This window comes from Lissotriton vulgaris, chromosome 12, assembly GCF_964263255.1.
Source record: "Lissotriton vulgaris chromosome 12, aLisVul1.2, whole genome shotgun sequence".
Lineage (NCBI taxonomy): Eukaryota > Metazoa > Chordata > Amphibia > Caudata > Salamandridae > Lissotriton > Lissotriton vulgaris.
In genome coordinates, this window is record NC_141700.1 from 468,421,150 (window position 1) to 468,448,182 (window position 27,033).

At 50.0% G+C, this 27,033-nt stretch overlaps 1 protein-coding gene across 1 annotated transcript in view; it reads left to right on the forward strand.

The window, feature by feature from the left end:
* Positions 1–27,033, forward strand: part of CADM3 (cell adhesion molecule 3) — an 825,731-nt gene that overhangs the window by 345,312 nt on the left and 453,386 nt on the right. Inside the window, exon 4 of the mRNA XM_086945217.1 lies at positions 23,927–24,064. Coding sequence (XP_086801343.1) covers positions 23,927–24,064 — 138 coding nt within the window. The remainder of the gene's footprint in view (positions 1–23,926; positions 24,065–27,033) is intronic.

The following is a 27,033-nucleotide window of genomic DNA, read 5'->3' on the forward strand; positions in this document are numbered from 1 at the left end:
CGGGGACAAATCCCTTTGCTAGAAATGTGTAGAAAAAATATGGTTCCACAAACAGCTGCTATCTACCAAGTCATTACTGAAAGAATGGGGGATGACTTAGCTACACAACTGGAATGATAGCAAGCGCAGGTACAGGCTAGGCAGGGGGACTGTGAGGACTCTCTGTACTATAGCCAAACGACATGTATATCTGCCAATTTACAAATACAGTGCTTCAAAACTTGGTCTAATCTGTAAGTCACCCCGGCTCGAATACATAGGTGGAGGGGGTACTACCGGTATTAGGTAAGAGGTAATGACTTTATTGCATGATTAATTAAAACCTTCACAAACAAGTTATGCCTCTATTGGCTAAAGACCTCAACACTTACACATGTGGAACAACACTTATCCTTACTTTTAGAGGATGTGGACCCATGGGATTTTTGATTAGGTCCTAGGAAGCCACGTGACAAACGTTTCTATTACGCTGTCTACAAAGAGATTTGAAAAATATCACAACAAGAGGCCGCAGAAAGATTACAAGAAATAGATCGTATTAAGCTAGAGAAAGCTCTAGCAGTGGTCGACAATTGGTTAGCGACACTAACCTACAGAATATATTCACTGGGCAACATTGTTTAATCTGCTATCGATATACTAGAACAAGATTTGTCCATATTACAACACGGGCAATCACAATTGCGTTCTATTATGTTGTTAAGCTGGACGCTGCAATATTTGCATGCAGGCTATGTGCATTGGCATTTCATAAACAAGAATAAAGTATTGAAGTCAACGCACAGGGGTGGCGTCTAAGTAGATACTGTGATGCCATTCCGGCGATCACAACAACAACGAACGCGAAGTCAACCGACACCACCTACGAATGCGCAGGGGTACTTCTGAAGAAACAATCTCCGGATCCAGTATGACGCCCGGGGGTAATTCTAAGGTAAGGAATCCATAACTATTATATGTGTATTACAGATATATTGTTACCGAAGGTAAGTAACTTGTTCATCAATGCAACAAAATTGCATCTCCAACCACTCCAGGTATGACCAAACCTTGGAGCAATACTCAGTTCAGCATCAGGAACAGCTTACCCCAATCCACAAAGGGTACTCAATCTCCAGAACCAACTGGATCTTTTTCACATTGTCACCTACAAGTCAAAACAGTGATGCGCCTACTGGGGAGGATTTGATCATGTAAAGCAAAAGTACAGCATGCAATATTACACATGAGACCTCTCCAAGAGTGTTTAGCATCACAATGGTTACAAGTGGGGGTGGGGGACATGGAAGATCTAGTGTTGGTTTCACCCAAGGTCCCTCAGGCCCTACAATAGTGGAAAACCGCAAGCATACTGAAGGGAAGAGACTTCAAGGACCCAATCCCACATGTGAAAATCGCAACCTATGCATCTCTCATAGGGTGGGGTGCTCATATGAAAGACATTGTGATTCAGGGACACTGGGCCTCCCAACAGCCAATACACCTCAACATTCTAGAGCGTCTGGTTATTCGCATGGCTCTCCAAGCATTCCTAACAAACATTACAGGAAAAAATGTCCTTCTACAAGCAGACAATATGACTGCGATGTATTGCATCCATAAACAAGTGGGGACCCATTCAATACAACTGTCACAACAAGCACAGACCATATGGAAATGGGCAAACAAACCCAAATTCTACTCTTGGCACAATACATACCAGGGCAGGAAAACTCCATTGCGGACCTGCTCAGCAGGACACAACAACCAAGTGGGAATATGCACTTCATTACTGCAAAAGTGCTTCCACCAGTGCACAATCCCTGTAATCGATCTGTTCACCACAGCTGAAAACTTAAAATGCCAAAGCTTTGCATCTGGATACCCACACCCACTACCAAAGGGAATGCTCTATGGATGAAGTGGTCAGGGATATTTACTTAGGATTATGCATTTGTTCCTCTCCAACCCATTCCATATGTGGTCAGGAAACTCAGACTTAAATGACTAATGCTCCCACTTTGGCTCAGGAGCCATGGTAAACAACACTACTAGAGTTATTCCTAGTACCTCACGAGAAACTATCCAAACCTTCTCACAGTAGGGGCAGGGTGAAACATCCCAATGCACAACAGTTGAATCTTCTGATCTGGCTCCTGAGGTCATAGAGTTTGGATACTTAAATCTCCCTCCAGAATGTATGTGTGTTTTAACGTAGGCCAGAAGACCAACTACAACGGCATGCTACGCAGCGAAATGGAAATGTTTGCTCTCTACTGTGCAACCATAAACATCAACTCTTCTTCACCAACAGAACAAAAACTAGTTGGCTACTAGTTACACTTACAAAAAGCACATTTGGCATATACCTCATTGCACTTGCCATCGATTGCAGCATACCTACAAAACAGGAAGCACTGATGGCTTTCCAGTATTCCTGTCATCAAAGCCTTCATGGAATGATTAAAAAGATTAATTCCACCACTCACACCTCCAGTACCTGCGTGGAGCCTAAACATTTTCCCAACCAGCCTTATGGGGTCACTGTTTCAACCACTTCATAATTGTCATATACAATTTTTCACATGGAAGGTGGTTTTCCTTGCAACAATAACATATCTACAAAGGGTTAGCAAAATACATGTGCTCACTGTGGAAGAACCATACTAGCAAGTGTTCAGACGAGAAGCTTTTAAGAACAAACCCAAAGTTCTCACCTAAAGTTGTATCTCCTTTCCATGTAGATCAAACTATAGAATTTACCTGTTTTTTTCTTTAACCCTTTCGCTGCTGATGACGAGCTGGGCTCGTCATGGTGCACAGTGGTCGTGTGCTGATGACGAGCCCAGCTCGTCATGAACAATGGGAATTTTGAAGGATCAGCACAGGAGAAAAATTGCCTTAGCAGCCAAGGTGTTAATCAGTGACGGTTGCAGAGCGTTCCTTACATACACTTGATGTTAAATGGGCACTTCTGTACTACTTGGAACGTACAAAAACCCTTCAGGAAAACACAACTATTTGTTTAATTTACAAATCCACATTAATAAAAAGGTATTTCAAAAGCTGAAATAGCAAAATGGATTTTCAAATGTATCCAAATGTGTTATGCTAAAGCAGAACGAACATTACCAACTACTATGCCAAGGGCTTATCCAAAAAGGAAGAAAGGAGCAAACCATGGCTTTCTTGGGAGATATCCCTCTTAGTGACATTTGCAAAGCTGCAACGCGGATGAACGCACATACATTTGCAAAACATTATTGTGTGGATGTTCAGGCAAGACAACAAGCTCAAGTTGGACAAACAGTCCTTTAAACATTCTTTCAAACAAATACACCATCTCATGCCTAAAGCCACAGCGAGAGGGCTACTGCTTTACAGTCTATGCATAGCATGTGTGTCTGGAGCCAGCATATGATATGAATGGAGTATGTTCTGTAGTAGGGGATCTCTGTTATAGTCATAATCTAGTGAATAGTCCCGCCCATGTGTCTCTTACCACTGCTTAGAGACTGTCAGTTTGTCCAAGCGAGGCCAGCTTTGATCTGTCTTCAAATGTTATTCTCCGCCCCCCCCCCCCCCATGGTTTGCCTGGGGGTTGCAAGCTTTTTAATAGCGGCTATTAGACATAGGAAAAAATTGCAGCCGCTGGAGCCAGTCTGTGCTCTCACCTAATGTGCACTTTATGTGATAGTCCTTATAGTCTTTGGTTTTATATTTAACGCTTTTGCACTTTATATTGTTGCCCTATCTTTGGATTTATACATGATTGATGAAATAGTAAAGCTGGATGCCATTTTATTTTTTTGTACAGGCATTTTTAAAACTTATTATGACCTAAGATTTTATGTATTAATGTCTTTCAATGAATTGTGCTTTTCAAAATGTAAACTTTTATGTCTCTTGGCTGCCGAATAAACTATCTTTGACGGACTGATTGACTGACTCCTACGGTATTGGTTGCTCTTCAGTAAACGTGCATGTGGAACCTAAGAAATATATTGCATAGTGTATACATTCAGTTTAACTGCAATCTGAAACACACACAACGACACTATAGCTAAACACCATGGTACTTATTTCCTTCAGATGAACACTGTAAGTGAAATAAAGGGTGCAGCCACCGCTGAAAAGTAGATCCACAAAAAGGCTAAGAGCAGCATCATAAACTACTCTTGTAAGTCAAGTGTCTAGTAAATGCTAACGGCTGCATTGTAAAAGGATATAGTGAAGGACACATGAATGAGCTACCTTCAATCGTGAGAAAGATGATGGAGGGGGATGAGAGACTGGTCCTATAAGAAGGTAGCAATCTCTGCTAGGGTATGCACCAGTAGCCCTTGGCATAAAAATAATTCCCAAAGGTGGGAGTAGCACAAGCAGAGAGCTTAGTGATGCATACCTAAAAGCCGTTTTTTAAGGGGAAGGGGAAATGTGGCCATTTGTTAGCTGCAAAAGGATTAGGCCTATAATTAATATACCAGAAAAAAAGTACAGGTTTTGTAGTCAGCCTTTTCAGATTATTCTGTTCTCTATTGATTGGCAGTGTAGCTCTCTATTAGTGCGGAAGAGCGTTACCTCCTGTGCTACCAGTGCAGCAAAGGTGAAAAATAAAATGGTAAGAAAGGAGTTACTTACCCTGGAAGTATCTATTAGTAGCACGTAGTGCTGCAGATTCACATGCTATAAATACTTCTGCCATCCAGTGTTGGGTCCGGACTCCACAGGGGGTTTCCTCTAGGAAATGTTATGATCGGGGTTGTGCGTCATTTCTCCTCCCCCTCGTGGTATTGCGCATGTTTAACGGCTCCTTTGTTAGATAACGTTTTTTCTCCTTGCCATATACGGAGTGAGGATATAGTCTGCTAACTTAGCATTTGCTGTTGAACATGCTGTATTTGTGTGAATTGTTCTCACCACCAAGGAGGGTGCATGTGCATCAGCAGCACTAAATGCTACGAATAGATGTTTACAGGGTAAGTAAGGAGTAGTTTCTGTCCTGTAACTCCAGTTCTGTAGTAGGGGTATCTCTGTTATAGTCATAATCTAGTGAATAGTCCCGCCCATGTGCGTGGACCCCGGCAATCAAAAATAATCTCTTAACTTGTCAGAAATAATGCAGAAACTGCAAAGACACTTAAGAGAGAATTTAAAGACAAATAATGCAGCCTATATCCACAGGCTACACTGTCCAGTACTTCAACTAGAAATTCCACCAAAAAAACACCACACACAGCACAGCCTGCTAGTTTCTACCACTAGAGAAACTTGCCTCCCCCAGTCAAAGACTCAGGAATGATAGAGAGGAAGGTAGGGACAGACAAGCCCCATAGGCTGCCATTATGTGGCTTAAATAGGATACTGTGCCTTTAAGAGAACTTTCCAGAACTTCTCCCAGTATCCCAGAATGCATAGCAGGTCCCTCTACTTTCAGTTCTTTTTTCCGGCTCCTGCTTACAGGACCCTGGCATTGAGCTCTCCCTTTTTCAAGGGTTTATTCGAATTTTTGGGCACTTTTGAATTCTATAAATGTTGCAGTTTACTTCTTGGTGTTCTCTTCTCCTTTTTTGTGCTGTTTTAGGCGTTTTAGGGCTCTAGAATGCGGAGGCCCCTGGGGGGCTCCCCGGGGGCAGGAAGTCCAGCAAACGGTCCCGGTCTCCGTCGACGTCGATTGCATCGACGACGACGTCGAGAGGGATGACGGCGGTGTGCTCCCCTTCTCCCCGGGGCTCCGGGTCGAGACGGCGTGACGGCTCGACGTCGAAGGAGAAGCCGCCGTCGAAGCCACCGTCGACGTCATCGTCTTCGTCGACGTCGAGGTCTTCCTACCGACGCCGAAGGCAAAGTGACAAGCATCGGCGCTCGCCGTCGAAGCGGCACCGACGCTCGCCGTCGAGGCGACACCGTCGATCGCCGTCGAGGCGACACCGTCGATCGACGTCAAGGCACTGGTCGACGTCGTAGGGCTCCTAGACGTCGAGTGCATACGACGGCGACGTTCGAAGTTGAAGACGGAACGCTCGACGTCGAGAAGGCGGCGTACGACGTCGCGGAAGAGGAGGTCGACGTCGAGGAGTCGGCGGTCGACGCCGAGGAAAAGAGGGTCGACGCCGAGGAGACGGCGATCGACGCCGGAGTCGAGGAAGCGTCGTTCGACGCCAGAGAAGCGTCGTTCTACGTCCAGCAGACAGCGGTCAGCGTCTAGGAGTCGGTCAGCCTCTCCAAAACGGCGCAAGAGGGATTCTAGTCCCAGAAGTCACGCTGCTTTCAGTGGAGGACGCAAGAGGAAGCGGTCGCCTGCTGATGGGGCTGGCTCTCCGCGCCCTTCGCCTAAAGGGTCACCGGGCTCGGTGTACTCAGAGGTGTACACACCATCTCGGCCCAGGACTCCGACTCCTCCTCCTGTTCCTAAGGAGGATCCTCCACCCAAACCGCCACTGCCTTCAGGAGACCCTCCTCCGACTCCGGTCCCTCCGCATGGGCCCACCCCGCAGCCGAAGGTTCCTCCTCCGAGGTCCACTTCCCTGCCGTCCCTGCCTGTTCCTCCTAAGGGGACCCCAAAACCGAAACCCCGTGAGGAACCGACGAAATCCCGTGAGGAACCGAGGAAGACCCCTCCACGTAAACCGAAGGAGCGGCCACGTGCAGGCAGGTCTCGCTCTCGCTCTGGGAGGAAGGAGAGATCGCGACGCAGATCATCCACGAGGTCGAGACAACGCCGTAGGAGGCGCGAGTCTCGCTCACAAACGAGATCCTCTGGGACCAGGGACTATTCTCCAACCCTATCGGGGTCACCGGACACGAGAGTGTCCCCGATAGATGACCTGGTGGCGTTCCATGACGTCCTTTTACGGGGCGCGGCGAAGTTGGGCATATCCCTGACGGTGCTCACTCCGAAAACGTCAGTCATTTTTGAGACTTTACATCAGAAACACCTGTCTCGTCCTCTCCTGCCTCTGGTGCCGGGCCTGGAAGAACCGGCTATGGCCCTGTTTCTCGCCCCGGCGGTGACGAAGGCGGCTCCATCGAGATTACTGAAAAAGTACAGGGCCCCCGATTCGGATCCGGCCTTTTTAAGAACGGAGCCTCCTCCTTAATCTGTCATTGTGACGGCGGCCCGCAAGCAGCATGCCACCACTCCGTCCTCCACGGTTCCCCCGGATAAGGAGTCCAGGTGGATGGATTCGGCCGGGAGGAAAGTCTGTGGCACTTCCGCTACCTCCATGAAAGCGGCGAGTGCCACGGCGCTGTTGGGCCGATACGACCGCGCCCTCTGGGTCTCCCTCGAGCGCTTTGCGGAGCATTTACCTCGGGAGCAGCGGGAAGACTTTGTGGAAGTACTGAGTGAGGGGATGCTGGTGGCCAACCAGATTATCAGCGCGGCAGCGGACTCTTCCCTGTTGGCTGCTCACGGATTTTGCCACGGAGTCAACCAACGGCGCCACGCATGGCTACGGCTTACGTCCCTGAAGCCGGACGCTCAGCAGAGGGTAGCCAATCTACCGTTCTCCGGTGAGACCCTCTTCGGGAAGCATGCGGACGATGAGATGGCCCGGATGAAGGCGGAGGCCGAGACGCTGACGGCTGTGGGCCTGGAGAAGCCTAAAGAGACCAAGAAGCAGTACGGCCCTTTCCAACGGCGGTTCGGCGGGCAAGGCCGAGGACGGGGACAGGCTTCGGGGCAATCGCAACAGCAACACCAGTTCCGTAAGCCGTTCCAGAAGCGCCAGAAGGGCAGGGGAGGCCAGCAGTCGGCCCCGGCGCCCAAGGGCCAGGCTGGGTCTAGGCCCTAGGAACCTAGGGCCCGATGTAGGTAAACGCAATTTTCCGATTTCAAAATACCGAGGCGGGCCGAATCGGTATTGTGAAATCGGAAAACGATATGTAGGGAAAAAAAACCGAATGAATACCGATTCGGTCGGCATCGGTAATGAGATTCGGTACGTTCCGATTCTGCTCGGTCCGAATCGCAAAGTACCGAATCGGCCAACAACGAATCGGAAATCACCGAATCGGCTACCACCGAATCGGATATTCCCGAATCGGCGAATACCGAATCGGTAAAAGCCGAATCGGTAAAATCTGATTCGGCAATCATAGACCCATGGCGAAAAAGCCCATAGGAATGCATTGAATGAACCGATTCGGCCTTTACCGAATCGGATAATACCGAATCGGATTTTACCGATTCGGATATTACCGAATCGGTAAAAGCCGAATCGGCAATAGGCGATTCAGCCAATGAGGTGGCTCCCCCTCCCCCACCCAAACAGGGAGTGGCAACCCTGGCAGGTGCAGCTAATTAAGAAGTTTCTGGAAGTTTCTGGAAAGCCTGCCTGAGCCCAACACACACAGTTGGCAGCAGTGGGAGAAGGAGGTTGCAAACTGAACAGGAGAAAATGGCAGATCAGTCAGGAAGCCAGAAGTCCTCCCAGAAGAGGAAGCCCAAGTTCACCACCACCGAACTTCAGGTGCTGGTTGAGGAGGTGGTGAGGGTGCACCGCCAGCTGTTTGGCAAGCTGTCCCTCAACGTGCCAGACAGCACCAAGAGGAGAATCTGGGCCGACATCGCCCAGAAGGTGAATGCTGCGGGTGTCACCCCCAGGTCCATAGAGGAACTGAAAAAAAGGTTTTACGACATCCGCAGCCTCACGAAGAGGAAGCTGGCTGACATTCAAAGGCAGGCTGGACTCACTGGAGGAGGCAACAACCCGGCGCCACCCCTCACCGAGCTGGAGGAAATTGTCTCCAGCACCATCGAGAGGGAGAGTATCGTAGGAATCGGGACCCTGGACAGCTCTGCGAGAGCCACAGCTACAGGTAAGAAGCATGCGCATCATGACACACCCTACCAGACACCTCCCCATTAGACACAATGCATAGGCAAACACCAGCACTGTACTGTCACCAACATACAAGAGACAAGCATCATGGTACATGTAGTCAGCAGAAGTTAGCCAAAAATGTCAGTGCAGAATCACAAGACAGGAAACAGTGTGACACGGTGTAAGGAGATGCAAGGACATGTGGAATGCCATAATTGTACTGACTGTAATACATCGGCACTCAGTTTACAAATGCTTCTTTGTACCTAGGGGCCCCATCAGGCGGAACAACTGCGACAGCAGAGGGAGCAGCAACATCCAACACTGCAGTCGCAGGGCCGAGCACCAGCCAGGCTGGCCAGGAGGAGGAGGAGGAGGAGGAGGAGGATGAGGAAGGAGACACCCCAGGGCTAGGAATGGAGGGAGTCCTGGTCATTGACTTCCAAGCAGTGCACTCACCAGTACTGCCCAGCACACCCCCCTTGCAATTCTCACCACAACTCCCCTACAAGGCAGACCATTCCGCCTACACCAGCTCCTGCCACAACCGTGGCCTTGCCACCTGTCCAACCTGTCCTGGGAGCAGGGGCTCCGGGACCGGCCAGCACCACACCCCCACCAGTGGCACCCCAGCCAACTCAGCAGGCCGGAAGCAGCAGTGCCCGACGCCGTGCCACCACCACCACTGCTGCACCAGCACGGGAGGGCAGTGTGTTCCTGGGCCTGGAGGGACAGATGGTTAAAATCCAGCGCCAACAGGCCAGATCCACCATGGCCTGCCAACGCCAGCTCCTGCAGCACAACATGCAGATGGGGGAGTTGGTGAAGGGTTTCCAGGCTGTTGTGGACAGCAACAAGGAGGTGGCAGCAGGGTTAGGCAGGCTGACCACTGCCATCACCCACTCATCTGCCAGACAGGAGGAGCATGAGGTTGCACGCAGGAGGGATGCCCGGGTGCTGAACCGGGCCATGGCCCGCCTTGCAGCGGCGACCGCACAACTGTGCCATCGCAGCTCCAACCAAGAATCTGTGCTCAGTCAGCATACGGCTGAGCTCACTAGGGGGATGGCCAGGATCACCACGGCCATGGAGGCCATGATAATATCAAACACCGCCTCCAATCCTGCCCTGGACCTGGGTGATGCTGGAGACAGCAGCAGCCGCAGCAGCCCGGCCAGCGCTGCATCTGAACCACGGAGGAGCACCAGGCGATCCGCTGATGCTGCTGGGCATTCGGAGGGGGCCGAGGGACACCCCAGTGGGTCTGGCAAGCGGGCCAAAAAATAGCCTGGCAAGGGGGGATGAGCAAACCAGTACCCTGGACTTTATTTGATTTTACATACTCCATTTTTGATGCACATCAGTGCTGTAACTGTGGTGCATCACTATTAAAATTTAATTTTTTGCAAGCAACATTTAGCTGTCTTTGCATCTGTACTCAGTCAGAAATAGTTCAGTGATCTCCTCACGTCTGTATCTGCCATCACTTGGCGTACACACCCCAGCTGGCTGTGTCAGTGGCACAGCTTCGTCGTCGTCATAGTCCTCGTAGTCAGACAACTCCACCTCAGTGCCCTTCTTGACCGCAAGGTTGTGTAACATTGCACATACAGCTATGATCTTGCAGCAGGTGATGGGGGTATACTGCCTTGCACCTCCACTCTTGTGCAGGCATCTGAATCTACTTTTCAAGATGCCAAAGGTCCGTTCGACAACATTCCTTGTGCGTATGTGGGCCCGGTTATACCTCCTTTGGCTGGGTGTGGAGGGGTTGAGGTAGGGGGTGAGTATGAATGAGCGGAGGGCATATGCACTATCGCCTGGAAGAGAAAGGGGTCACATTAGACACATGCATACATGTATTCCACCTACCTACTATGTGTTATGGGGGTCTGATGATGTGTCTCACCTAGGAGGTATCCTTCTCCAAATTCGCCAGCCATCAGCCGTGCATATATGCCGCTCTGTTGGAATATATAGGAGTCATGGGTACTCCCTGGAAATTTTGCTACCAGGTCTGTGATGGTGCACTTGGCATTGCAGATCACCTGCACGTTGATGGTGTGTGTAGATTTCCGATTGCGGTATATGTATTCGGTGTCCGCTGGTGGGCAAATCGGAATGTGTGTGCCATCTATGCAACCGATGATTTGGGGAAATTGTGCCATCTGGTAGAAGTCAGCTTTAGTTTGTAGCAGTTCTGCGTGGGTTGCAGGGAAAGAGATGTATTGGTCCATCCTGTCTATCATGGCGTCAAGGAATATGTGGAAGAACCTTGACAGGCTGCTCTGGCTCACCCCTCCTGCTGCTGCTACTCCACTTTGATAGCTGCCAGACGCAAGCAGGTGTAGGCTGCATAGCACCTGGACGTGCGCAGGGATGGCGTGTGCCCTTGGGGTGTGGTGGTCCAAGAATGGCTTAAGGTCCCTGACGAGCTCGAGTATGGTGTCAGAGTCCAGCCTGTATCTCTGTAGGATCTCAGCCTCAGTGAGCATGAACAGGGTTACCCTCTGTCTGTAGACCTGTTCATTTCTTAGCCATTCCCTCTGTCCTTCCTGCTGTAGCCGTAGCCGCCTCGCAATGACATAGAAAGCTGCCATCCTGCAAGTTGCAATGCATTTTGGGACTGTTTATATGGGTTGGAGTTGGTTACCACCTGATTGCAATCCATGGTAAATACCGAGTGAATTCTACCGATTTTGAGCCGATTTCGGTGTTTCTGTGCCTCCCTACATCTCCCCAACTGTCGGAATCGGGGAATTTCCCGATCGGAGAATCATACGAATCGGCATGTTTTCCGATTCGGATCATGTCCGATTCGGTATTTGTACCGAATCGGTAATTGTACCGAATCGGTGATTTTCCGATTCGGTGTCACTTACGAATCGGTAATTGGACCGATTCGGTGATTTTCCGATTCGGTGTCTCTAACGAATCGGTAATTGGACCGAATCGGTGATTTCCCGATTCGGTGTCACTAACGAATCGGTAATTGGACCGAATCGGTGATTTCCCGATTCGGTGTCACTAACGAATCGGTAATTGGACCGATTCGGTCTTTGCATCCGATTCGGTGTTTTTCCGATTCGTTACATATCCGATTTTCGGTATGTACGTATCGGATTCTTTCCCATTCGGTACTCATTCCGATTCAGTTTTCTATCCGATTCTTTCTGTTTTTGGTTCCCTACATCTCGATGGCTGTTTACCGATCGGTAAGGGCCAAAAATCTGTATTTTCGGCCGTTACCGATCGGTAACGCCCTACCTACATCGGGCCCCTACTTCCCCCGGATCCGTTACCCACTCCGGTAGGGGGAAGCATGCAATTTTTTCTGGCAGAGTGGAGAAAAATTACTTCGGACAAGTGGGTGCTGAATATTGTTTGCAATGGATACAGTCTTCGGTTCACCAGCCCTCCTCCAGCTATTCCCCCGGTCAGCTCGCAGTTTCAGCTGCGCGAGCTTCAGGCGGAAGCGGATATCCTGTTGAGGAAATGGGCGATAGAAGACGTACCTCTGTCTCAGAGAGGAAGAGGTCTGTACTCCCGGTTCTTTCTGGTTCGCAAGAAGGACAAGAACGAGTTCAGGCCCATTCTGGACTTGCGGCAGGCAAACAAATGGATTCGCAGAGAAAAGTTTTGCATGCTGTCGTTGCACCAGATTTACCCTCAGTTGCAACAGGGAGACTGGCTATGCGCTATAGACCTACAGGATGCTTACTTCCATGTGCCAATTGCACACAAACACAGGAAGTTCCTGCGGTTCCAAGTCGGCACCAATCACTATCAATACACAGTACTCCCATTCGGACTGAAGTCTGCGCCGAGAACGTTCTCGAAGTGCATGGCGGTGGTAGCAGCGCACCTGAGGAAGAACAAGGTGTTTGTCTACCCGTACTTGGACGATTGGTTGATCAAGGCATCCTCCTTCTCGGAAGCACGAGCACACTTCCAGAAGACGTGCGTTCTCTTGAACAAGCTGGGGCTGCACATCAACATGGCCAAGTCTGTCCCGACTCCGGTCCAATGCATACAGTACTTGGGAGCCTCCATCAATACGCTGTCAGCAAGCGTGTCTCCTTCGTAAGAGCGACGATTATCACTCCTTCGGAAGGCTCAGGCTCTTATGACGACTCCATTTACAACAGTGAGGACGGTGTCTTCTCTACTGGGATCGATGGCCTCTTGTATCTTCCTGACGCCACACGCACGGCTTCACATGAGACCGCTGCAGAAGTGCTTGGAGGATCAGTGGAATCAGAGGAAAGGATCTTGGGACGACAAGATTCGCCTGTCGCTGCATGCTCTTCAGTCTCTGAAGTGGTGGTGTTCGGCGGAGAATCTCCTCAGAGGGGTTCCCTTTCACAAGGACATTCCCACGCAGACTGTCGTGACGGATGCGTCTCTTCTGGGATGGGGAGCGCACTCCGGGACTCTACAGATTCAAGGCACGTGGTCACCGATGGAGGCCACGTATCACATCAATTTCCTGGAACTCAGGGCTGTTCACTTGGCGCTGAAGGCCTTTCTTCCGTCCTTCCAGACCAACTCTCTGCTTGTACAGACGGACAATACCACCACGATGTATTACCTCAACAAGCAGGGGGGCTCTAGATCGCGCACTCTGTCACAGGAGGCGCAGACGATCTGGCACTGGCTCCTAGCCAGAGGACTGACGATAACGGCCACCCATCTACCAGGTGTGCAGAATGTTCAGGCAGACGCACTGAGCAGACTGCTTCAGGAAAACCACAAATGGGTCATAAACGACGAAGTACTAGGAGAAGTCTTCGCAAGGTGGGAAACTCCAGACGTAGATTTGTTCGCCACCGCCGAAAACAGCAAGTGCAGAGACTTCGCCTCCAGGAACTTCCAACAAGGGACGCTGGGGAATGCGTTATGGATCAACTGGACGAACAGCTTTCTGTACGCCTTTCCTCCCATTCCCCTGATTCCGGCGATGCTCATCAAGCTGGCCCGGTCCAGAGCTCGGATGATACTCATCGCCCCGGAGTGGCCCAGGCAGTGGTGGTTCACAGACCTACTTCACCGGTCTCTCCTTCCTCACATTCGGTTGCCGTGCAGGCCGGACCTTCTCACGAAGTTCGGGGGACGGATGGTTCGAGGCATGTGGGCTGCTGAATTCATATCTGTGCATAGTCCGCCACCTAGTGTTGGGTCCGGATGATTGCACATTGTTGTCCTGGAAGAGTCTTCGAAGTATCACGAGATAGGTGGCTCCTCCCCTGGACTACAGTGCGCATGGGCATCGCCTCCATCCCCAGATTGTTTTTTTCCGCCATCGGGTTCGGATGTGTTTTCGGTTCCCTCTATCGGAACCGATAGTTGTTAGACTTTTACTCGAGACCAAAAGGTCTTTAGGCTGGGCGTCGGTATAGTTGCGTTCGGGTTTCTTACTGACTCTCAGCTCCGTTCTCCTACTACCCTTCCACGTGCCTTCAACGCGGACGGGCCTACACTACAACCTTTGCTATGGAGCGGACTCCATTCAAGAAGTGTCCGCTGTGTCACTCTAAATACTCGCACCTCGACGTGCACCCCGTGTGCAATACATGCTTGTCACCGGATCACCGTGAAGACACCTGCATGGCGTGTTCCAAATTTAGGAGTAAGAAAACTCTGAAGATTCGCCGGGCTAATCGGCTCCAGGCTCAATTGTCGGCTTCGGCGCCCCCGCCTGATGACATCTTTCAGGAGTCTGTCGAGGAAGCAGACGACGTACGAGGATCGGACTCTGGCCCCGCGTCTGAGGAAGAGGCCTATGACGCGGATGAGGAGGCCTACGACGAAGTCTCCGGTGAGGTAGGGGACGACGAACTGATTTGTGCCACGATGGGTGATAGCTCAGAGGAAGAGCACCCCCAACCAGACTCCGGGGTTACTCCCCGTCATACGGCCCAGGTCGAGGGATCGCCTTCGGGCCTTACCCAAGATCTAACTTTGAGTCCTACGTCCCCGCCCCCGGGCCCGGTCACGGACATTTCTACCAAGAAACCGAAAGTGAAGCCAACTGGTCTCGCACCTTCGGATGCGAAACCGAAACCGAAAGTGGCGCTGGTGAAGAAGGTTCTGGAGGCGTCAACTTCCACGAAACCCAAAATGGCCGACTCGAAGAGCCACGCCAAAATGGCCGACCACAAGAGCCGCGCCAAAATGGCCGACCCGAAGCCTTCGGGGTCGGCGCCGAAGATAAAGGCACCCGACGCGGCTGCGTCGGCACCGAAAGGGGTCGCGGACCCGAAGACGGCTTCGAAGAAGCGTCACGCCGGCGGGGCGCCAGAACATGGGGCGTCGGCTCCGAAGAAACGGCCTATCGGCGACCGGGCTCTCGGAGACGAAGAGTCGCTCGAGACGGTTCAGCCCTCGGCATCCCTCACAAAGAAGGTGGGAGAATCCTTGTGGTTCCCAGCCAGGACACTGTAGTGCCTAGGCCCACGCCGAAGTCTACCAAGGAGCAAACGCCCATTCGTTCGTTTTACCCTTCCTCCGAAGTCGGCGCCGAAGGCTTTCGCGCCTAAGCAGAGCGGACACTCTCAAGAAGTGTTGACGCCGAAGGCTGCATTGGTGGTATCGAAGCTTCGGCTCCAACCGCTGGCGGTGGAGGAACGTCGTGAGGTGATCATCGACGCCAACACCGGAAAATTATCGCTCCTCAAGCGAAAGATTACATCGGAGCCGGCCTTGGAACCTTTTAGGATTCCACTCAAGAACAAGAGAGACTCTTCGGCTCTGATGGAACCTCTGTCTCCACAGGCCCCGGAACACTCGCCGGCACACTCCCCCGTGCCTGAGGTGGACGAGGAAGAGGACGAGTACAACTATCCTGCGTACTCGGATCCGGAAGAGGAGCATGTGCCCTGGACAGCAGGAGGCGACACAGACGACCCGCAGTCGGGCCAGGACACTCAACTTTTCGCCGCGAAGACGTCCCCGACGGAGGACTCGGCGGCATTCAATGCATTGATTGAGAGAGCTGCAGCGAACCATGACGTCGAACTGCACTCCGACCCCGTGGATGCAGATTTCTTGGTCGACACCTTCTCGGTAGCCGAAAAACAAATCAAGACACTACCGATGCTTAGAGGGGGGCTGAAGCATGCACAGGAGGTGTTCAAGGAACCCACCCGGGCGCGGGTGGTCAACCCTCGCATCGACAGGAAGTATAAGGCGGCGCCCACGGATCCCACGTACATTAAGGGACATTTGCCATTGGACTCTCTGGTGGTGTCCAACGCTCGAAAAAGGGCGAATTCGCAGACTACTGGTGATGCTCCTCCCCCAGATAAGGAATCCAAAATATTTGAGGCATCAGGCAAACGCATTGCTGCGCAGGCAGCAAACATATGGAGGATCTCTAACACTCAAGCCCTGCTTGCACGTTATGATAGGGCCCATTATGACACATTAGAGGCCATCCTGCAACACTTGCCTGACCAATACAAGGAGGCGGGGGAGATGCTCATTCAGGAGGGTAAACTTATAACAAACGCATCCATCAAATGTGCCCTTGACGTGGCAGACACTGCCTCCAGGGCTATCAATACTAGCGTTTTACTTAGACGCCATGCCTGGCTTCGAATTTCTGGGTTCAAACCCGACATACAAACCACTATATTGGGTCAAACAGTGAATCCCGACCATCTGTTCGGCCCTGAGGTGGATGCCTCCCTAGAAAAGATGAAGAAAGATACCGAAACTGCCAAGTCTATGGGGGCTTTGCAAAGTCAGCAGTTTCGGGGGAGTTCTTTTCGCCGCTCAAATTCAAGAGGCACCTCAAGGGGCCAGGCATCCCAGTCAACGCAATACTACAAGGGTAACACCCAGCCCTCGTATAACAACAGCAAGGGCAGGGGTGGCTACAGAGGCAATAATATCAAAGGCAGGGGACGTGGAAACAATGCCTCCAGGTCCACCACCTCCAACAAGCAGTGACGTCTTGTCACTTCCCCCCGATCACACGACACCTGTCGGGGGGAGACTCCAGCAGTTCCTGCCGGCGTGGAGGTCCATCACCACGGACAGGTGGGTGAGGTCTATTATCCAGTGCGGGTACTGTCTAGAACTTACGTCCATTCCACCGGACATACCGCCAAGAGGCCGTGCTATGTCCGACGAGCATTTGACCTTGTTGCAGCAAGAAGTACTGGTCATGCTGCAAGAAGGGGCAATAGAGCTCGTTCCATTGCAAGAACGGGGAACAGGAGTTTACTCCCTGTACTTTCTAATCCCCAAAAAGGACGGATCACTCAGGCCGATCCTGGACCTCAGGCCCCTGAACTGGTACATCAACTCGGAGCACTTCCATATGCTCACATTGCAGCAGGTACTTCCCCTGCTTCAGCAGGGGGACTTCCTAGCAACGCTGGACCTGAAGGATGCCTATTTCCATATTCCCCTCCATCCTTCCCACAGAAAGTATCTCAGATTCAAGATCTTAGACCAGCATTACCAGTTCAGAGTCCTGCCGTTCGGGGTCACCACGGCACCGAGAGTATTTACAAAGTGCCTAGCGACTGTGGCGGCGCATCTCCGTCGCCAGCACATCCATGTCTTTCCATACCTAGACGACTGGCTTATTCAGGCAAAGACGGAGCAGCAGTGCGTGGACCACGTGTCACGCACCATTCATCTCCTGCACGATCTGGGATTCTCTCTGAACTACCCAAAGTCCCATCTCCAGCCCGCCCACGTGCGACAGTATCTGGGCGCGACGATCGACACTCTGGCAGCCACTGCGCAGCCGAATTCAGTGAGAATCGCCAGTATCCAGGCGCTGATCCAACGGTTCAGACCCCAGCACTCGCTTCCAGCGAAGGTGTTCATGCAGTTGATAGGCATGATGGCCTCCTGCATCTCCATTGTCCCGCACGCGAGACTACATATGCGTCCGCTTCAGGAGTGCCTAGCACGTCAGTGGACTCAGGCTCATGGGCAACTGACAGACCTAGTGTTGGTGAGCGGTCGGGCATACAACTCTCTGCATTGGTGGAATCCACAAAACCTTTGCAAGGGCCGACCATTCCAAGAGCCTGTCCCACAGATCATCCTGACAACGGACGCCTCTCTCCAGGGATGGGGAGCGCATGTACTCCACTACACTGTGCAGGGACTATGGACACTTCAGCAAAGGAAGATGCACATCAATGTGTTGGAACTGATGGCAATCTTCATGGCCTTAAAGGCGTTCAAAGTACATCTGTGCAACAAGGTCGTGTTGATCCGGACGGACAACATGACGGCCATGTACTACATCCAGAAGCAGGGAGGCACACACTCTCCACAGCTGTCTCATCTGGCTCAGAGCATGTGGAAGTGGGCCATTCAGAGGAACATCTTTCTCATGGCAGAACATCTCCCAGGCAAGGACAATCAAATGGCGGATCTGCTCAGCAGACACAGCCATCAGATGCACGAGTGGGAGTTACATCCATCGGTACTCCAACCGTACTTCCAAAGGTGGGGTCATCCAGAGATAGACCTGTTCGCCACAAAGGAGAACGCAAAATGCCAAAACTTCGCCGCCAGATTCCCACACCCCCAATCACAGGGCAATGCGATGTGGATAAACTGGTCAGGCAGATTTGCGTACGCTTTTCCCCCAGCACCTCTGATACCGCTGGTGGCACGCAAGCTCAGGCAACACTCGATGACGCTCATCCTGGTTGCTCCAACGTGGGCTCGCCAACCGTGGTACACCACGTTTCTGGAACTCTCCGTGGTACCGCATCAAAGGCTTCATCTCACTCCCAGCCTTCTGACGCAGAGCCATGGCGACATTCAGCACCCAGATCCGCAACAGCTCAACCTGGCGATCTGGCTCCTGAAGTCCTAGAGTTTGGCTACCTTAATCTTCCTCCCGATTGCATGGACATCATTCGGGAGGCAAGAAAGCCCACTACTAGAGCTTGTTATGCGGCTAAATGGAAGAGGTTTGTCGTCTACTGCGTGGAGCACAGCATTGACCCGCTAGACGCTTCCATTCAAAACATCATATGCTACCTCTTTCACCTGTATCGTTGTAATCTAGCTTACTCTTCCATCCGCATTCACCTGTCGGCTATGGCAGCATACCTCCAGAATAGGCAGCACCTGTCACTCTTCAAGGTCCCTGCTATCAAGGCTTTTCTGGAAGGACTCAAAAGAGTCATTCCACCAAGGACTCCACCAGCTCCGGAATGGAACCTCAATGTGGTTCTTACAAGGCTGATGGGTCCTCCCTTTGAGCCACTACACTCTTGTGAGCTGCAGTTTTTAACCTGGAAGGTTGCGTTCCTAGTAGCAATCACATCGCTACGGAGGGTTAGCGAACTGCAGGCGCTCACCATCCAAGAACCTTTCTTCCAGGTACATGCTAACAGGGTGGTGCTCCGCACTAACCCTAAGTTCTTACCAAAAGTGGTCTCACACTTTCACATAAACCAAACCATTGAATTGCCGGTGTTTTTCCAAAACCCAGAGACGCTGGCGGAGCGGATGCTCCACACCCTTGATGTAAAAAGGGCTTTGATGTATTATGTGGACAGGACAAAAGATTTCCGCAAAACCCAACAACTTTTTGTTGCTTTTGCCACACAACACAAGGGAAATGCAATCTCCAAAGCAGGAATAGCTAGATGGATAGTAAAGTGCATTCAGATCTGCTACGCTAAAGCTAAGCGCACTCTCACTATCCCACCGAGGGCCCACTCCACTAGGAAGCTGGGGGCCTCTATGGCTTTCTTAGGTAACATTCCCTTAGAAGACATCTGTAGAGCAGCCACATGGTCTACCACTCATACTTTCACTAAGCACTACTGTGTAGACGTGCATTCAAAACAACAGGCAGCTGTTGGTCAGGCTGTTCTAAAAACACTTTTTCAGACTGCTGCAGCTGGCACGGGCGGCCGCCGCTAATGGAGGGACTGCTATGTATTCTATGCACAGATATGAATTCAGCAGCCCACATGCCTCGAACTGCAAATGCTACTTACCAGTATGCATCTGTTCTTGGCATGTAGGGCTGCTGACATTCATATCGCCCACCCTCCTCCCCGGCGCCTGTAGCAGCTGCAGTATGTATTCATATACACATATATGCTCATAGCATGGTCATCACTCACTTCTCACTCCATCTCTGCCAATGGCTAAAAACAATCTGGGGATGGAGGCGATGCCCATGCGCACTGTAGTCCAGGGGAGGAGCCACCTATCTCGTGATACTTCGAAGACTCTTCCAGGACAACAATGTGCAATCATCCGGACCCAACACTAGGTGGCGGACTATGCACAGATATGAATGTCAGCAGCCCTACATGCCAAGAACAGATGCATACTGGTAAGTAGCATTTGCATTACACCCCAACCTCTCGTCTTTGAGTTTGGCGGCATGGCTCCTGAGATAGTGCAATATGGCCATCTGAATCTGCCCGATGATTGCATGGACATACTGAAGGAGTCTAAGACACCTTCCACTCGGACTTCATATGCTTACAAGTGGAAGAGGTTTTGTATCTGGTGCCAGTCTAAGAACCATGATCCTACGACCTGCAAGGAAGATGTCATCCTTCCTTACCTTTTACATTTGGCGCAGTCTGGCCTTAATGTCCATTCCATTAAGGTACATCTTGCTGTATTGACTGCCTACAGGAAATGCCCTTCACAGACTTCCTTTTTCCAGATCCCTGTGATCAAAGATTTTCTGGAAGGTTTGAAGAAAGTATTCCCTCCTGTCAGGCTTCCCTCGCCTTCATGGGAATTGAATGTGGTGCTGTCCAGATTGATGAAGGAGCCTTTTGAACCTATTCATAAGGCTTTGTTGCAGCACCTGTCCTGGAAGGCGGCGTTCCTCGTGGCCATTACATCGGCCCGCAGGGTGAGTGAAATTCAGGCGTTGTGTTGTAGTGAACCTTATACTGTATTTCATGCTGCTAAGGTTGTTATGCGTACTCACCCTAAATTTCTTCCCAAGGTTATTTCTGATTTTCATGTCAACCAGACTATAACTTTGCCTACGTTTTTTCAGAACCCTTCATCCCCAGCGGAGAGGTCTCTCCATTCCCTGGATGTTAGGAGGGGGTTGAAATTTTATCTGGATAAAACCAAGGATATTCGTAGGTCTGACCAGTTGTTCATCAATTATGGGTCGGTCAGGACGGGTCTTGCGACCTCGAAGCAGTCCATCTCTAGGTGGATTGTGTCCTGCATACAATTGTGTTACCAAAAGGCTAATAAGACCTTAGGAGGTAAGCCTAAGGCTCATTCCACCAGGGGCAAAGCTGCACGACGGCTCTGCTCCGTAACGTGCCGATTGCTGAAATCTGCAAGGCAGCCACTTGGAAGTCGGTTCATACCTTTGCTAAGCATTACTGCCTGGACACTGACGCCAGGGCAGACGCTCAGGTTGGGCAGGCTTCGCTGCGGAATTTGTTCGCACAGTAGTGGCCTTATGTATTTATTCTCCACCGCCGCTTTGGTGTGGGGATGGGCTTGCCATTCTATTCACTAGATTATGACTATACACAGAGATCCCCTACTACAGAAGGAGTAGTTTCTGTCCTGTAACTCCAGTTCTGTAGTAGGGGTATCTCTGTTATAGTCATAAGCGCCCGCCCTCCTCCCCGGTGGAGATTTTTCGTCATGTAAAGAATGCGACAGGTCTGGCGTGCTTCGCCTTCAAAAAGAACTGAAAGTAGAGGGACCTGCTATGCATTCTGGGATACTGGGAGAAGTTCTGGAAAGTTCTCTTAAAGGCACAGTATCCTATTTAAGCCACATAATGGCAGCCTATGGGGCTTGTCTGTCCCTACCTTCCTCTCTATCATTCCTGAGTCTTTGACTGGGGGAGGCAAGTTTCTCTATGGTAGAAACTAGCAGGCTGTGCTGTGTGTGGTGTTTTTTTGGTGGAATTTCTAGTTGAAGTACTGGACAGTGTAGCCTGTGGATATAGGCTGCATTATTTGTCTTTAAATTCTCTCTTAAGTGTCTTTGCAGTTTCTGCATTATTTCTGACAACTTAAGAGATTATTTTTGATTGCCGGGGTCCACGCACATGGGCGGGACTATTCACTAGATTATGACTATAACAGAGATACCCCTACTACAGAACTGGAGTTACAGGACAGAAACTACTCCTTACTTACCCTGTAAACATCTATTCGTAGCATTTAGTGCTGCTGATGCACATGCACCCTCCTTGGTGGTGAGAACAATTCACACAAATACAGCATGTTCAACAGCAAATGCTAAGTTAGCAGACTATATCCTCACTCCGTATATGGCAAGGAGAAAAAACGTTATCTAACAAAGGAGCCGTTAAACATGCGCAATACCACGAGGGGGAGGAGAAATGACGCACAACCCCGATCATAACATTTCCTAGAGGAAACCCCCTGTGGAGTCCGGACCCAACACTGGATGGCAGAAGTATTTATAGCATGTGAATCTGCAGCACTACGTGCTACTAATAGATACTTCCAGGGTAAGTAACTCCTTTCTTACCATTTTATTTTTCACCTTTGCTGCACTGGTAGCACGGGAGGTAACGCTCTTCCGCACTAATAGAGAGCTACACTGCCAATCCATAGAGAACAGAATAATCTGAAAAGGCTGACTACAAAACCTGTACTTTTTTTCTGGTATATTAATTATAGGCCTAATCCTTTTGCAGCTAACAAATGGCCACATTTCCCCTTCCCCTTAAAAAACGGCTTTTAGGTATGCATCACTAAGCTCTCTGCTTGTGCTACTCCCACCTTTGGGAATTATTTTTATGCCAAGGGCTACTGGTGCATACCCTAGCAGAGATTGCTACCTTCTTATAGGACCAGTCTCTCATCCCCCTCCATCATCTTTCTCACGATTGAAGGTAGCTCATTCATGTGTCCTTCACTATATCCTTTTACAATGCAGCCGTTAGCATTTACTAGACACTTGACTTACAAGAGTAGTTTATGATGCTGCTCTTAGCCTTTTTGTGGATCTACTTTTCAGCGGTGGCTGCACCCTTTATTTCACTTACAGTGTTCATCTGAAGGAAATAAGTACCATGGTGTTTAGCTATAGTTTCGTTGTGTGTGTTTCAGATTGCAGTTAAACTGAATGTATACACTATGCAATATATTTCTTAGGTTCCACATGCACGTTTACTGAAGAGCAACCAATACCGTAGGAGTCAGTCAATCAGTCCGTCAAAGATAGTTTATTCGGCAGCCAAGAGACATAAAAGTTTACATTTTGAAAAGCACAATTCATTGAAAGACATTAATACATAAAATCTTAGGTCATAATAAGTTTTAAAAATGCCTGTACAAAAAAATAAAATGGCATCCAGCTTTACTATTTCATCAATCATGTATAAATCCAAAGATAGGGCAACAATATAAAGTGCAAAAGCGTTAAATATAAAACCAAAGACTATAAGGACTATCACATAAAGTGCACATTAGGTGAGAGCACAGACTGGCTCCAGCGGCTGCAATTTTTTCCTATGTCTAATAGCCGCTATTAAAAAGCTTGCAACCCCCAGGCAAACCATGGGGGGGGGGGGCGGAGAATAACATTTGAAGACAGATCAAAGCTGGCCTCGCTTGGACAAACTGACAGTCTCTAAGCAGTGGTAAAATAGGATTTCTGCGCTGGGAATCGTAGTGGGCTCCTAAAAACATAAAATTTAATGTTTCCTGATCTGAAAAATTGTCACAGGGGCAGGGTTTAAGTGAACCAGGTTTGGAACAGCCTTGGGGAAATGGCAGAAACCAGGGAACCAGATTCAAACGAAATCTGGTCAAAACAAAGCGAAGGTGTGCTTTGTTAACGTGAGATAAATATGGCTGCATCTGTGGGCCCGAGCTCAATATGGCAAATTTTCTCAGACGGTTTGGCTAATTCCACCTCCTCCCTAAACCGTAGGAGTCATCAGGATTCATTAGTGTACTACACCTTTCCTGTACTCTGGCGAAGCGAGAACCCGGCTGGTTTACTGTTAGGCTTCTGCTGTACCAAACTATTAATTGATGTCCTGTTATATCTCACTCCAAAAGAAGAATACAACACAACATGCCCTGTAAGTGAATTTATTCCACGCACCAACTGTTGACAAGTTTCCCGTTTCTCTCCCACAGGACAGCCACAGAAGCCCCTGATCTCCGGACATGAGGTTCCATTCAGGGAAAACGAAAAAGCAAGGCTGACATGCAAGACCTCTGGCAGTAAACCTGCTGCCCAGATCACCTGGTACAAGGGGCTGGAACCTCTAGAGGGTAAGTTCATATTCCACCCGAGTACCTAGAATTGGCAAGGTTAACCTAGAGCGAATGCGAAACTTAGATTAGAGCATGAAATAAATAACTGTCTGCATTGTTTTATATCGTGTGCAAAATTGCATGCATAATTACCAGGTGCGTATCTGCTCCTCCGCACCTGGTAATTCTGACACCGTTGGGCTGGTGGTTAACTAACCCGATAATCGTGTCTTGTGCATCTGGATTATCCAAGACCAACTGGCGTTTTCTGGGTGCCCTCAAGTCGCTGTTGGTAATGATCATGCTTGTAATCAGGCCAAAGTGTTTTTTAAACGTGGAAAGTCAGTACTTTTTATTGCCATAGGCGTTTTGAAAATGCTGTTTCTACAAGCTTGAGCGTTTTACAAATGATCTCTGGATTTATCTAAAATGTATAAAAAGTCATATTTTTAAGCGATACTTGTAAATAGAAAACATTCCAGTGCTTCGTATTTTGTCACATACATAGAAAACGTATTCATCTACAACTACTCACGTATTGAGCACTAAATTCCTAGCAAACAACTGATATCTTAAGTCCTGTGTAAAGGAGCTCTCCTATACCAGAGCGTGCCTGTGGTTTGCGAGGGTGCTCCTCCATTATTTCAGAGTTCTACTTCATGTGCCAGTTTATTGTGGGAGCTGCGTAAATAGGCTGTGGCTGCTCATTGTGTTATTTATTCTGTTAAAATATAACTGAGCTCCTCTGCGTGCCTTTGGGGATTATTGAAAAATGCCAGAGCTGCTCATGCTAGTGGAGTTGGGTGAATTAGTGTAACTGTAGACTTTGTGAGGGAGGCAGGGCTAGGAATTATTGGAGGGTTCCTTCAGGCTTATGAGACCTGAGGGGAGATATCCTACTTAAAATAGTTGTGATGGAGATAGTTTTCATAGTACCATAATGCAGCACCAGCCGCGGTGCGTCCAATGGGGCGTAGGGGCGTAGCCCCACTAGCCCCATGGACCCGCGGCTGCAAGAAAATAAACACTGACACACTGTCGATAATTTAGTAAGCGCTGAGCCGAGCGCCGCCGGGAATCCGGGCAGCACCCGACTTATCCGGGAGTGCGCTCGCAGGGGGGCTGGTCTGGACTGCTGCGCAGCTTGAGTGACAGTCCACGCACTCACTCAGCTGCAGCAGCCAGCAGACAGCCTAGGTATCTGTACTAGTAGCGCGCAAGTAAGCTTGGGGCATAAACTTGCCCGAGCATGCGCATTAAAGTTTCCCCACTATGTCCCATAGAGAGTGACCAGGGGGGTGCTGGTTGAACCGGGCCGCAGCCCCCAGGGCGACACAGGGCGAGCAGGCAGTGTGCCCCCTAGGCTGCATGCAGCGCCAGGATTGTCCGGTCATCGCGCAGCAGGGCAGGGCAATCCATTATTGGATGCCGCGCGTGGGTGGTGAGCCGCACTGCATAACGGCCAATCACTGTGTGTGACTTCATGTAGTCATGCAGTGATTGGCCATTTCGCGGCGCTGCTGACGTCCGATGATCCTCTCTCTCTGGGGCCCTGGGACTCGCCTCGTGGACCGTGGTGCGTGTCGTGTTGTGTGCATGAGCCAGCCTATGCCCTGTGGTTTCTCTCGTCTCAAGTCAGTCTCGACCCGTGGGCCGTTAACTCAACAATCTTGCATTTGCTAAGAACTGGTCGGCACTTGGGGCCTGAGGTATGGAAGTTTTCTGGCATTCTTTTAATAATTGAAGTTCCATGTGTCGGCCAATCGTCAAAAGCTCACTCCCACGCAATTTCACCGGCACAATCTGGCATAATTCTGTCGCGTTTATTGCACACCTTATTTTATATAAGATCTTGTTGGTTTGTACAGCTTTTAATGCCGCACTTCTGTTGATGCGCTTACCATTACCCAAGAATCGGATACCTTCTAGACCCTGACTATATCTTTTCGACCATTGCACAAGCAGGCTTTCTCTCCACTTCTCGAATGCCAACATGGTTGGAGTTACCCACCACCTGGGTTGCGCTGCGCGCATTACACATGATACACCTATCCCTTCGCTGTTAAAACGTCAGCAAAAATCTGTGTTTATTCATCTTTTTTTAAATATATATATCTTTATGTTTTTATTGTATTTTATTTATTTTAATTTTTTTATTGACATTTATAACTTTCCCTGACGCCGCTGCCCGGTGTGGTGTGGAAGCAGGCTGAGCCCTGGAATAAGTTGCGGGCATGCGTGCTGCAGCTGGCGAGTCTGAGCATTGCAGCTCCGGGAAGGCGAGAGGGAGCCGGCGGTGGCTGAAGAGCCCAGCCAAATGTCACCGGGTTCACGCCTGAAGTTCACCTTTGCCCCTGTCCCTGGCCTGTCCTCCTTGTTAGAGCGCGCAGCAGAGACGGGGTGGTCTAAAGAGACGTTCCCTACAAGCAGGTGCCTCGTGAAGGCCGGTGGGGCTGGGTCTGAGCCAGGCTCATCAGATAGAGCACGCCTGGCAAGTCCTAACTGAACTTTTTCTATTTACCTGTCTGAAGTTGTTATTATTTTGGCGGTTATAGATTTCTGGGGGAAGTATGGTTCAGTAAGAGGCACGAAATGTTGTGGACTGAAAAGAGCAATTAGCCCCGCGAAAAAATGTTTTTGGGAGGCCCACTCATGGTTTTAGTATCGTTTGCAACGTCCAGGATAAACAGCTGCGGGTAGTTGCAAGTTGCACTTTTGTTTTTAACATAAAGGCCCAAATGCACCTCAAAGGGATGTCGGTATAGGGAATTGTAAGACTATATCCAAGTACGCTCGACAATCCAGACATGCACACCCTGTGTGGGTGTCTGGGAGCAGCAGAGCTCTGACATTTTCTGACTCCATTTGCGTATAATTCATCCAGTCCTGGGATTTTACTTTGAGTTTGCATCATGGTACTTGTAGTGTGAATTTACAGCGAGGTAAAGGGCAAGGCGAGTGGGACAACTCGAGAATAAATCTGATAC